Source organism: Python bivittatus, unplaced genomic scaffold (genome assembly GCF_059951505.1).
Source record: "Python bivittatus isolate LINGU-HERP-01145 unplaced genomic scaffold, Pbiv_v1 ctg000020_np1212, whole genome shotgun sequence".
NCBI lineage: Eukaryota > Metazoa > Chordata > Lepidosauria > Squamata > Pythonidae > Python > Python bivittatus.
This window is the reverse complement of record NW_028277030.1, coordinates 114,532,343-114,546,081: the sequence shown is the minus strand read 5'-3', so window position 1 is coordinate 114,546,081 and position 13,739 is coordinate 114,532,343. Positions and strand designations below refer to the sequence as shown.

At 38.4% G+C, this 13,739-nt stretch overlaps 1 protein-coding gene across 2 annotated transcripts in view; it reads left to right on the top strand.

Moving 5' to 3' along the window:
* The window catches only part of SYT14 (synaptotagmin 14), an 85,369-nt gene that overhangs the window by 56,311 nt on the left and 15,319 nt on the right, over nt 1-13,739 (top strand). For both annotated transcript variants that reach the window (XM_088147196.1, XM_088147202.1), the window contains one exon: nt 2,143-2,592. In XM_088147196.1, coding sequence (XP_088003322.1) covers nt 2,143-2,592 — 450 coding nt within the window. The remainder of the gene's footprint in view (nt 1-2,142; nt 2,593-13,739) is intronic.

The following is a 13,739-nucleotide window of genomic DNA, read 5'->3' as shown; positions in this document are numbered from 1 at the left end:
CTTTCTCTCAGGTTAATTGATAACAGAGATGTCAAAACTCTTGGTGTTTACAGAAGGAAGGCCAGTGTAAGAGCACTGTTTTACTATGTTGTAGTGCATAGTAAAGTCTTGGGGTCTTCACATTAAAGTTCTACGGTGTAAGTCCTGTAAGAATATACTGTAGGATAAGTAGAGCTCCTGAGCTAATAGTTATATTTCCCTACTTTGAGGCATACTATGCTCCCCAACTGCACACAACTCTTGACCTCTGTTAATAATGCATTTTCCTCCCATTTTGAAGTAGGAAACACATGAAAGCTCTAATTGTATGCCAGATTATATACTTACCACAGTTCACAACAAAAAGAATATAACAGAGACTTGTTGGCTATATGTTATTTTGACTCTGGCCCTCTCCACAAGTGTTAACTGTTGCCTCTGACCATCAGAAGGTTGCTACTTCTGTCCTCTTGCATTATATGCAATCAAGTAGGGACGCTGCACCTAGCTGATTTCAGCTATTCTCAAAAAGCTAAGCAGGGTCTAACTTGGTTAGTGCTTGGATAGGAGAGACCTGAAAATCCAGGGTTGTAGACTAGACTGGAAGTCGTAAAACATCCTGTGAGAAGGCAGTGGCAAACTGCTTCCCTATTGTTGCCAAAAAACCTATGTAGACATGCCCATGAAATCACCAGAACTCAAGCTCAACTAGAAGAAACGTTACCTTTTTACTTTTACATAACAAACTGAGATTTGAAGTTCAGCCTTAGAGGAGCAGACAAAATTATGATATCTGCATCTACCTCTTGAACTCCATGATACTTCATTTAAAATTAGGCCCATTTTCCTTCCCTTCCTCTAAATGCATACTTTGTAAAAGAGAATCAAGGAATTAAGGAAAGATGGACGAGTTGTTGATTGTATAACTATCCAGAGGCATTTGTAGGACCCAGCATTTGTATCAAATGGCATCATTACATTATGCAAGCTCTGTCACTTTTGTTTATGCATGCAAAATAATGATTTAAAACCCTCCTACCTGCTACATCAGGCACCTAATTCAGATTACCACCACCTGCTGTTTACATTTTAAAAGCTATTCACACAAAAGTTATACTGTGAATGTCACCTAATTTTGCTTTTAGTTCTGTAATTTTTTGTAGTCCTTGCTTCTGTATAATAACCAATTTGGCCAAAAGTTTGTCATGCAATTTTGTTTTATATTTACATTTATTATAGTTGTTATTACATTCAGTACAATTTTGTTTAAAATGGTGTGTCTTTATTGTTTTTTATTGCGTTTTAATGAAAAGCTACAATACGGCACAACTACTGCAACTATATGAAACATTGATAATTGTGTGGCTCCATGAAACAAAAATCCATCATCCATAGTGTCATTCAGAATCAGAATACATTTATTGTTGTAACCATAGATTATAAAACATAATAATCACTAGGGCTGCACAGAGCTTTGAAGGGGTGTTTTGCATCAATGAATGTTCATACAAAAAAAAAAAAAGTTTTGAAACTGCTTTGCGAATCAACTCCCCCAACAACATGCATATGCTTCTAATAGTGAAACAGCTGCATCAAGGTGTCATTCAGCAGCTTTAGCTAGAAGAGGCTTCCTGTTTTCCAGCGACTAGAACTGTCAGATAAGGCTTTATGGCAACACAAAGTACATATATATTCCACAACATAAGGCATCTTGCTGAGTCAAATCCTTGTCTACATGTAGTTTAAAATATGTTTTTCACAATTCTATTAGACAGTATGCAGAGTATTTCACGTCTCAAATCATTTATGCATCTCTTTAGTTTAAGGCACTTCTCCTCTAAATCTTCAAATTCTCCCCTCTGTTATAAGATCCAATAAGACTTTGGATATTCTCTTCCACATATCCCATTTTAGCTCTTTTTGCAATCTATAAAAGCATATTCTTGTTGCTGTACATATGTCCTTAATAGAATATTTGATTGCTCTGTGTGTGAAATGAACAAAAACTTCCTATAATGCAAGCGAAGACATTATTTTCAATTTATTCTTTGTAATAAAAGCATACACATACATAAATTACTTTTATTCATATATATCAGTAGCAATATAGATATTTGAACAGATGTACATAAATGTAAATCCACTTTTTTCTATCTTATTTAGGATCTGTCAGTCCAAGGATCATCATCACAGCTCCCTAAAACTTTTGATCCAGAACCAGAAGCTAAATATGGCACCTTGGATGTGACTTTCGACTATGACTCACAGGAACAGAGGCTTCTGATAACAGTGACAGCTGTCACAGACATTCCAAATTATAGCAGGACAAGTGGAAGTCTGTGGCAAGTACACCTGGTTCTCCTTCCTATCAAGAAACAGAGGGCAAAAACTAGCATCCAGCGTGGTCCTTGCCCTGTCTTCACTGAGACATTCAAATTTAATCATATTGAATCTGAGATGATTGGGAATTATGCAGTACGCTTTAGACTATACAGTATACGTCGTGTAAAAAGAGAAAGGATTCTAGGAGAAAAGATATTTTACTTAACCAAATTAAATCTTCAAGGAAAGATATCAGTACCGGTGACACTAGAACCAGCATACAACATTTCTGTAAGTATTAAATCAAATAGAATAAATGTGCAATCATGTAAATGATCCTGAATAGAGGACTTACTTGTGCCACTAGCAAGAGAAATATTGAGGCTAAGTGTTGCTGTAGGGTAGTTGTTAGAACAAGGAAAGGTATCCTAAAGACCACTCTTCATTATCCACTGGTCATGCTGGCTGGATGCCATTAGAGTTCAGTAATCTCTGAAAAGTCGCAGTTTCATTTCAAGTTAAAGTCAAGGTATTGGTTTTGATCTGCAAGCCCTTAAAAGTTTTGAGACCCAAGTATATGACAAGATGCCTCTCTCTTTCCTAACTAGCTTGGATCATCCAACTACTGTGGGAGGCACATTGATAGAATTTACTCCTAGTGGTGTTCCAATAATGAGAAGTGCTTTCTTGCAAGAAGTGCAATGTTTGCTTGCTAGAAGTATGCCTCATGCTAATCTTATGGATGTTGGGATGCCTGGCTAAAATGTATTTGTTTATTCAGACATTTTAAAGCAATTTGTTGCTTCTGTAATGCATGTGATCAAATCTTTTGTTTCTGCTGATTGGTTTTTTCTGCTGATTAGTTTTGGTTTTTTTCCAATATTTTGTTGTTACTTGTTTGAATACTGCTGTTACCTCCTCATGTATCTAGATAATAAGGTGTTATGTACAGTTTTATTTTGATAGCTATGCAAGAAGCTTTTTTATTTTTCAGTGGGGGGAGAGGATCGTTAAAAAAGAGTTAATTTTTCTAAGTAAGTATAGGTAAGTTGTCCTGACACCATAACTAGTCTTAGAAGTCTCAGTATAAATAAGAAATTATTTATATACATCAAATAAAGATATCTGATGTTGTGTCTCTGTCCCATATGTTGACCTTTTTTATACATATTTTGAATGAAATATGTATTTTTTTTCCCTGAAAGAAGAGGTGGGATTGCTTGCTGCTCTAGAAAGATCCATATACAGTATGCTCTGTGTATGCATAAGCACCCAGTTGCCTGAACAGATGACAGTTTGAAGAATAGGAGTAAGCTTTATTTATAGTACACAAACCTTTAATATGAGTTACTTAGGACAGAAGAGGGACTAAGAAAAGGCATTTTACTGACTGAAGCAAAGAGAAAGGTTTTCCTTTTTTTTTTAAAAAAAAACACCTCTATATACAAGTCCTCTGGCATCCTAATAAATGAATTTTAGAACAGCCACACCTAAAGGAAGCAAAGTATCTTAGTGGTTGTGCCACTGCTCCCAGGCTGCAAGATTCTCAGATTCTGCTGCAAGAGCTATTAGGCAAGCAGGACCATTTGTCCTGCTTCAGAAGACAACATCACTGTGCAGGAATTTTTGATGTATGTGAAATAACATTCCTTTTTTCTTTGACATTACTATTGTGAATATTTGATTACAGAATTGATTCACTTTGGCTTCACATCATATTTTAATGAGAGAAGCATGGCCATTCAAAGGAAATGGAATGCAGTCTGTACTTAAAAAGTTACTTGTTCGTCCTTTTGTTACTTAACTAATTCTGGCCTGAGTTTCATGATTTTCAGTACAATTTCTGTCTCTTTTTCTCTCTAAATTAGTTGTCATAAAGACTACAGAAAATCCAGTCTGTGTCCAACTTATATTTTTAATTTAATTTGATCACTAAAAGCATTGAGGCAAATAATTCTAGAGACTTGTAGTGTTATTCTGTATGTAATTGTTCAGAAGCGTCACTGAGATCAGTAGGACTTTTCTCTACAGACTCAAGACAGCATTCACAAAATTGGAGTATTCTGTGCTCCAATTTTATCCCCATAACAAAATTCTCTGTGGTAGATTGGGCTAAGATAGGTAACTGACCTGAAGTTACTCAATGAGCCTATTTGACAGAATACGTACTTAAAGCTGGGTTTATTTGGTCCTTATCCAACACCCTAACCGCTGTACCACACTGTAGGAGGAGATCCATGTTAGTCTATGGTAACAAAAATCAGAAGGAGTTTGATAACATTTCTAATAAAATATGTTAGTCTGAAAAGCTGCTACTAGACTCCTTTACGCTGACTCGAATTCAAAGCTAATTCATATACTTTCTAATTAAGCTCCAGTCTCCCCCATTCTCTATATGAACTGTAGACTTTGATTTTTAACAAGAAGTTCTCATTATGATTTTGGGGTAGGGGGAGGGAGGGACTGTAGATTGCTACTTTGAAATACTTGTCATCATAGTGCAGTGCTTTTTACACTACAGTTAGGAAATTAGCATTGGCTCCTGATATAATAAATAGTCTACATTTAACTTAGTGACATTGAGAACTATTGCCGTAATAGTCTATTGCTGTTACAACTTGAAAAATGTTAAGTTATATACAATAATTTCTCATACATTTCTATATAATTTAGTCAGCTTAAAATGACAGTAGTTTACCTCAAGACTGTGTAATGAATAGTAACGTAAGTAAGTCACATATCAGAACAGTTTCTGTCGTTTCTGTTACAGTTTTAAAAAGTCTCCAAGCTGCATTAAGTCTTCAACCTTCTGAATAAGAAAGATACAGTTCAATCTGTATTTTCTGACTGTAGTAATGTCATAAAATGTAAAAAGATTTCTGCTGGAAGCATTCTTCAAGCCACTTAAATGTTTTGTGTAGTATGTAAGAGCAACATTCAGACACCTCTCTTTAATAGAGGCTCATCATTCTACCTATACCAATACCTGAGAGAACAAGAGCACACTATGAGATTTTTGATTGACATGTCTGAGATCACTGTCATCTGTGAGGTTGCTTAAGGAAATCTTAAAAGAGCAATAACTAAAGCCTCAGCTCAAGATATGCATATAGTTTTATGTTGGGTCTGGTTGTTAATTTCTGCAAATGGCAGTCTTGAATTTACAGAAAGTTTCTGATTCAGAGGATGATTCTCGCTGAGAGAATGGAAATAAGCACGGCTTGTATCAGTTCTCCCCTTCTCCTTCATCCCCACATGCCTCTCCAATGTACTTTAGAGAATTGGATGACCGAATAGAATAATGTGGGGGATGGGGAACAGAAATTGCCTTCTATTCCTTTCTACCATTGAGAACATTTTCAGGAAAAGTTCATTCAAGGATTGCTATGACAAGCAGAAACAAATTTTGGCTCAAACCCAATATATTTATTGGCCACTACTGCAAGAGTAGTCATAAGATGTACAACACAGAATATGTATTACTAGGCAGAATGTTTGAGCCACCTGAAATAATGTTATATGGCTTGTCTGAATAAGTGAAAAACTATAGCTCAAATCAAGAGCTACTAATAATCTGGAGACAGCAAGAAAAGAAATTGTTAGTAATGGTGGGAAAGGCACAAAAGAAGGAAAATACTTTTTTTTAAGGAGGAAACCAGTTAAGTTTTAAACTTCCTAAGCTTCTGTTAGATTTTTAAAAATTTATTATTTCTACATAATTTTTTTTCTTCATATATTTACAGTTGAGAGCCAGTGTGGTATAGTGGTTAAGGTCCTGAACTAAGAGTGGGAAGATCCAAGTTCTAGTCCTCCCTTAGTTGCCAGCTGAGTGACTTTGAGCCAGTCATTTTCTTTCAACCCTAAACTGGGAAGTCAAAAATTTGCTGTCTACCAACCTGTTCTGGACCAGTACAGTTCATAATCTTCAGTAAGAGCACTTCATCCTGCAGTGGATTAACGTGGGGGGATGATGATGATAATAATAGCATTCAGTGTCCTGTATAGTGTGGTAACATGGTAGAAATCTTTCATATAATATGAATTGTCTTTTTAATTATGAACTCACATGATTGCTTGAGTCACAGTGGTTTCAACTAATATCATTAATTAAATGGTTAATTAAATAAGCCATTAATAATAAATTTCTTCATTATTAAAAACTCTTCTGTTCTGTGTTTACTTTGAAGACATAAAGCTGTCCAATACTGTGATCATCTAGTACAGCTTAATTTTGTGGACAGCCAGCTCTCTTAGATTTCAGGTTTTTTCTAGCCTACTGAGAGTGGAAAATGAAGGAAGGTATTGTTATTGTTTATGAGTTAGTCCTCATTTAAATTTCTTCACTAGAATGTTTAGCTTTGAATTATCTGGTCTCATTTCTTAAGTGGGATAATTTGTTTGCAAATCTCAATTGTTCCATTGTTTTTTAATTTAAAAATTTATGCAGAACAGTGTCCTTCAGTGGCAGAACACTCTTTGATCAAGTTTAAGCATCTGTCAACTGGATGGCTAGAAGTTATTCCCAGTCATTAAAGATGGAGCTGACAGAAAAGGGTTAATTCCACTTCTTCCAGTCAGAAGGCAGGGCTAAGACTTCTGCATCCTATGGAGGAAGCCCTTTCAACTCAGTCTTAGCTCTGCCATCTAGAAAAGAAGGGCTTTTCTTTCTTCTCAGCTTCATTTGGTCCCAAAGGCATCCATCTGATGAAGAATTGGGATATAAGGAAACAATTTAGCAATGGCAAGGGAGTAGAGTTTGATCTCTAAGTCACGGGAAATGACCTCAGCAGCCTTTAAAGGAGACTGATATTTTTCCTTTCTCCCTCTTTGTTCCCCAACCCTGCCCATTTTGTTGCTCTGGGCAGGGATCCATTTTCCACTAGAGACCCTACACAAGATTGCAGTATTCATTTAGACAGTAGAAAATCGATGAGGAGAGCCTTTTCAATAGCAACAAAATTAGGGAAGCTGTCCAGTGGGCTACAGGCCCAAATAATACTAATTGTGGTGGCCTGTTCAGTAGACTCACGAGCCCATTCGCAGGAGTTGAGTGATAGTCTGCCCAGTCTCTGAACTCTGTCACTCAAAAGAGAGATCTATCTATCTATGGATATCTGAACACATACAGTATGCTGAATATTTCTGTTTAGAGAACTCACTTCTCTCTGACCCTCCTTTGGGAGGAGTAAGGACCAACATTAAACACTTTATATGGACTACTCAAATATTTCTGTACATGCAGTGTTCTGTGACAAAAATACATCTGTTGAATCAAATGAAACTGGGAGCTGCTGCTTCTAAAGATATTGCAGTTTTCATTAGCATGGAAATAGTGGAGCCTAGTTTTCTACTGTGTGTTAAATTCCCCAAATCAATAGATATGTGAGCTTAATGTTCTTGTATTAACATTTAGAATAGAAAGCATATGGCTCACTCTGAATTACATGGTCTTGAACTCTTTTCCACAGTGTTGAAGCTCACTAAAAGGATCCTTATATACACCTGTGCAGTTCCTATAGAACTCCATGAAGAAATCTTGAGTATTTTTCTGTGGTCCTAAAGTAAATTCAGATTAATCTTACAAGTGCTAAACCAAGTGTGACTAGCCCAGCTAAGGACTTCAAAATGCAGAACAGGTCTTGGCACAAGATAGAAATGTCATTGGGCATATGTATTAGCAAGACTTGAGAAGTATGACTGTGAGTGTTCAAATAATCAGTCACTCACACACTGGTTACTTCGCAATTGGACTATTGCAACATGGTCTATATGGGGCTGCCCTTGAAAATCATCCAGAAGTTACAGCTGGTTCAAAATGCAGTAGCATGAGCAGTAATGGGCACTTCTTGTTATACCTGTGTGTCATCACTGCTAGACAAATGGAATTGGTTGCTAGTCAGCTTCCAGGTGCAATTTAAAGTGCTGGTTGTCACCTATAAAGCCCTTCATAGAAGGAAAAGGAGAGGCTGTCGCTCTGGCATTTTTACTAAGTTGAGTAAGTCCCCATACAAGCCTTCAATTCCAAGTATTTTCCTTACTAATGCAAGATCCCTTATCAACAAAATGGATGAATTAAGGCTGCAGATTGTACGGAACAAGTTCATCAAGGACTGTTGCGTTTTGCTAATTACAGAAACCTGGCTTCACTTAGCTATTCCGGACACAGCTGTTGAGCTGGTGGGCTATACAGCTCATCGCCAGGATAGGAGCAGAGACTCTGGCAAGAGTAAAGGGGGGGGCGGGGTTTAAGTTTTTATGTGAACAAGAGCTGGTGTACCAATACAAAGACTGTAGCCAGCCACTGCTCCATGGATTTGGAGTATATGACTGTTAGATGTAGACCCATATACCTTCCACGGGAGTTTAGTGTGGTCTTGATTACTGCAGTTTACATTCCACCTGATGTCAATACTAACGTAGCTTTGGGACTCTTGCACAACATTGTTGGTAATCAGCAGAATAAGTATCCTGACGCTGTGCATATTATAGCGGGGGACTTTAATCATGCTGATTTAAAAACAGTGCTCCCCAAATTTCATCAGCATGTTAAGTGTACCACTAGAGGAGCAAATACACTGGATAAAGTATATACCAACATTAAACATGGCTACAGGGTTATACAATTACCACACTTGGGGCAGTCAGACCATATGTCACTGCTTTTAGCACCAGCATACACCCCTCTCAGGAGACAGGCTCTGCCTACAATAAAGACCGTGAAATCCTGGCCTGAAGATACCTCTCAACAACTTCAGGACTGTTTTGAGAAGACAGATTGGGATATCTTTTACCATCCAGATCTGGAGGAGCACACTGCAGCTGTTCTGTGCTATATTAAACACTGCACAGATACTGTCACTGTGGACAAATGCGTCCGGATCTATCCCAACCAGAAGCCCTGGATGACTAAGGGAGTCCAGCGTCTCCTGCATGACAGGAACAATGCCTTCAGGTCTGGTGATGGGGCAAAATACAGTGCTGCTAGAGCCAGTCTGAACAGAGGCATTCGGCAGGCCAAGACAGATTATAAGAGGAAGATTGAGGATCATTTTCATGGCAACAATACAAGGCAGGTGTGGCAGGGGATTCAACAAATTACCAACAATAGACCGAATAATGTCATTTCTGCTGGCGGGGATGCTTCATTGGTAGAGAAGCTGAATCATTTTTTTGCCCGTTTTGAAGTGGAGCCACCAGAGGCAGCTAGAGTACAGCCATTAGTCCAATATAGCCCCTGCCTCACTGTGGAGGAGCATGAGGTGAGGAGTATTTTGAGGGCTGTGGACCCTAGAAAGGCTGCCGGACCTGATGGCATCTCTGGCCGGGTGCTTAAAGACTCTGCTGACCAGTTGGCTGGGGTTTTCACCAAGATCTTTAATCGGTCTTTATCCCAGTCCACTATTCCATCCTGTCTGAAGGCTTCCATCATTGTTCCGCTGCCAAAGAAGTTCCCTATTAACAACCTCAGCGACTACAGACCAGTGGCACTCACGCCTATCATCATGAAGTGCTTTGAAAAATTGGTCTGTAGGCACATCATTTCCTGCCTTCCGCATACATGTGATAAACATCAGTTTCCATATAGAACTAATAGATCCACAGAGGACGCTATAGCCATCACTCTCCACACTGCTCTGTCTCATCTGGAACAGCGGGGGACCTATGTGAGGATGCTTTTTGTAGACTTTAGTTCTGCATTTAATACAATCCTTCCACATAGACTGGTGTCTAAACTTATGGATCTTGAGCTTCCATATTCAATCTGTTCTTGAATTTGGACTTCCTGTCTGGCCGCTCCCAGAGGGTTAGATTAGGCAATTATATCTCCTCAGCTCTTACTCTCAACACTGGTTCACCACAGGGCTGCGTGTTGAGTCCCTTACTTTACACTCTTTATACATATGACTGTACCCCCACTCACTTCAGCAATATTATCATTAAATTCGCAGATGATACAACAGTGGTGGGGCTTATCTCCAAAGGAGATGAATCTGCCTACTGGGATGAGGTGGACTGGCTGCTTTCGTGGTGCGGAGACAATAATTTGGCTCTTAATATCAATAAGACCAAGGAGCTTATAGTGGACTATAGGAGGAATAGATTAGATGTCCAGCCCCTGGTTATCAATGGAGACCGAGTGGAGTGGGTGGCCAGTTTTAAGTTTCTGGGTGTTACCATAAAGGAGGACCTGACCTGGGGCGCTCATATTGCAGGCTTGGTTAAGAGAGCCCAGCAGATATTATACTACCTGAGACTTCTCAGGAAACACCAACTGAATGAAAAACTGCTGGTGACCTTCTACCGCTGTACCATTGAGAGCATTTTAACCTACTGCACCTGTGTATGGTTTGCTAACTGCAGTGGCAGATAGGAAAGCGCTCCAGAGGGTTACCACCACTGCCCAGAGGATCATTGGCTGCCCTCTCCTCTCTTTGGAAGAACTTTATAGTTCCCGCTGCCTTAAGAAGGCTCAAAATATTCTTAAGGACCCATCCCACCCGGGACATTCTTTTTTTGAACTATTACCATCTGGCAGACGGTACAGGATAATGAAGACAAGGACCAATACGCTGAAGAATAGCTTCTATCTTAGAGCTGCAACTATACTGAATTCTATCGTATAGGGCAGTATTAATGCAGCATCAGGGGTTGTGCAATATGGAATGTGAAGGTCGTGTTATATGTGTTTTATGTGTGTTATGTGTTTTATGTGTTTTATGGTTTTTTATATTTTTAAAGCTGCACTGGGGTGGCATTAATTTTGTTGTACAAGTTGTACAATGACAATAAAGATTTCTATTCTATTCTATTCTATTCTATTCTATTCTATTCTATTCTATTCTATTCTATTCTATTCTATTCTATTCTATTCTATTCTATTCTATTCTATTCTATTCTATTCATGGCATAGAACTTTGTTATCTGAGGGACTGCTTGTCCCCAGTTGTTTCTGCCCACTTGGTATGTTCAGACAGAGCGGGTATGCTCCTGGTTTGTTTGTTTGTTTTCCTTTTTTTTTGTGCCTTTGAGTTAGTTTTTGACTCCTGGCGACTGCCTGGACTAGTCCCTGCAGTTTTCTTGGCAAGTTTTCTTGGAAGTGGTTTGCCACTGCCTGCTTCCTAGGGCTGAGAGAGAGAGAGTGACTGGCCCAGGGTCACCCAGATGGCTTTGTCCCTAAGGCAGGACTAGAACTCCCAGTCTCCTGGTTGCCTTAATCACTACACCAAACTGGCTGTCTCACTTAAATGTTGTCATCTTGTAGGATTGAGGAAGCTTCTTTCTCTGTCACAGTCCCTATCCTCTGGTGTAGCTTCCCCCCACAGATATGTATGGTAAGAAGTCCCTTAAGACCTAGCTCTGCTCCTGTTTGTGCAGCCTCTGTCCTGTTTTTTTGAATGTTATTGTTGTTGTCTTGTCTGGGCAGTTACATTTTGTTATGCTATGTTTTTAAACTGTGTTTTAATTATATTTTTGATGTTTTGTAAGCCACTTAGAGTCTTTGTGCAGCCTTAACAAATCAAATCAAATCAATAAATAAAGCAGCATGTATATTTGCCTTATTTTTAATATAAATCTATTGGGAGCAGTACAACTCTGATCTGAAATTAATTTTAGAAGTTCTTCCAGGTAAATAAAAATTCAGGAAAAATGACATAAATGACAGACCACAGTAACAGTAAAGCTATGAACCAGATGAAATCTAGCTCCTTTGCATTAACTTGAAAATAATAGACTATAGTGCCTTCCATGTTCATTCTGCATCTTGTAGTACAGGTGATACTGGATCAAATACTCTGCAGTGAGACAGGAAAGCAGCATCAGGAAGAACGGCTATTTGCTTTTTAAAGACTGTATAATCTTAGAAAAAGCCTTATACATTGCTTACACTTATTGTATATGCCTTCTTTCTTTATAATACTGCATATTAGCCTTAAAAAAACTAGTTACAATTTAAATATAACTTGCTCAGATTTTTTTCTCTAAACTTTGCCAAAAACTTGTAAGATGTCCACCACTTTGGTAAGAATATTCAGAGCCTATAATCTAGCTGTGAGTTGAGACTGTCTAAAATCTTGGATTTCAGTAGATAAAGTATCCATAGATATATCTAGATTGTGTTCCTTTAAACCACTTAAAACTACCTTAGATAGTTTTGGCAGCTCCAGTGCCAGAACATGATGCCCTAGCCCCTAGGACTGAAATACATACTGTCTCCTTCCTCGCTCACGTTACAAATAATCTCGTCCTTCAGTACCATGCATGGAGGGACCCTTCCTCAGAATGAAGCACTGTCAGACCATTTGTGCTGCTATAGCATGACAGTATGCCTGCCTTCTCACTCACAGTACCTCCTTCTGAGGAAAGATCCCTCAAAACAAGTCATCTGTTGGGTATTCTGAAAAGTAGTCCTGGTTTCTTCCTCACTGACCAGTCTAGAGACACACACTAGCTGTTTTCCAACTTTGGCATTTTATATAGAAAGACAGCATGTGAGCTATCTAAATCAATGTTTCTCAGCTTTGACAACTTTAAGATGTGTGGACTTCAACTCCCAGAATTCCCCAGCCAATGTGCTGGTTGGGGAATTCTGGGAGTTGAAGTCCACACATCTTAAAGTTGCCAAGGCAGAGAAACACTGATCTAGAGCATCTACAAGGGAACCTTCCTTCTAGTGACATATTAGGTTCATCTCCCTCTGGGGACACTCTGAAGCAGATAGGTGTAGATGCTGTTGCATAGATAGTTGTGAGTGACTTCTCAATAATGGATGGGTTTGGGCCCTGCTCTTTCTAGTCACCCGTTTGAGATCTGAAATGTGCCTCATGGGAGGGCAGGCACTGATTTGGAAAGTTGTCTGTGGCTTATAAGTGAAAGTTGCTGACATATGATAGACATATATCTATCTGTTAGACATCAGTATATAAAAAATAGCTAAGCAGTAATTTCACTGCCTTGTCACAGCATATTCCAGAGAAATGAAATAATTTATCTTCTTAATTTTTATCTCACTATGACATACTGTATAAGTTTTATTAGAAATCTTATAAAGGTATCGTAGCTCAAGTATCAAATGAGAAAAGTGGCCCAAGTGTCCTATTGTTACCTCGTCAAATGTTTACTGAGGAAGTTGGAACACCGATTTACTGCGGTATATCAATTCTGCTTGTCATTTCATTTTCAGCGTACATTAATAGTTTGGGAACAAAGCCAATCTATGAATCGTGTGATGCTTTTGTCTGTAGAATAATTTGTCTATGTATATATTTCCAATCTCACTTATGATTTCAGGAAGAAAATTTAGTATAACTTTATAGACTCTGTGGTAATAAATTAAGTCTGTTCATAATAATATTGAAATGTTTCAGTCTCCTGGTTATACTCAGTTAAAGAATTATGTTTTTTATTTGATTTTACCTTAAGTAGTGTTGTTGGGGGGG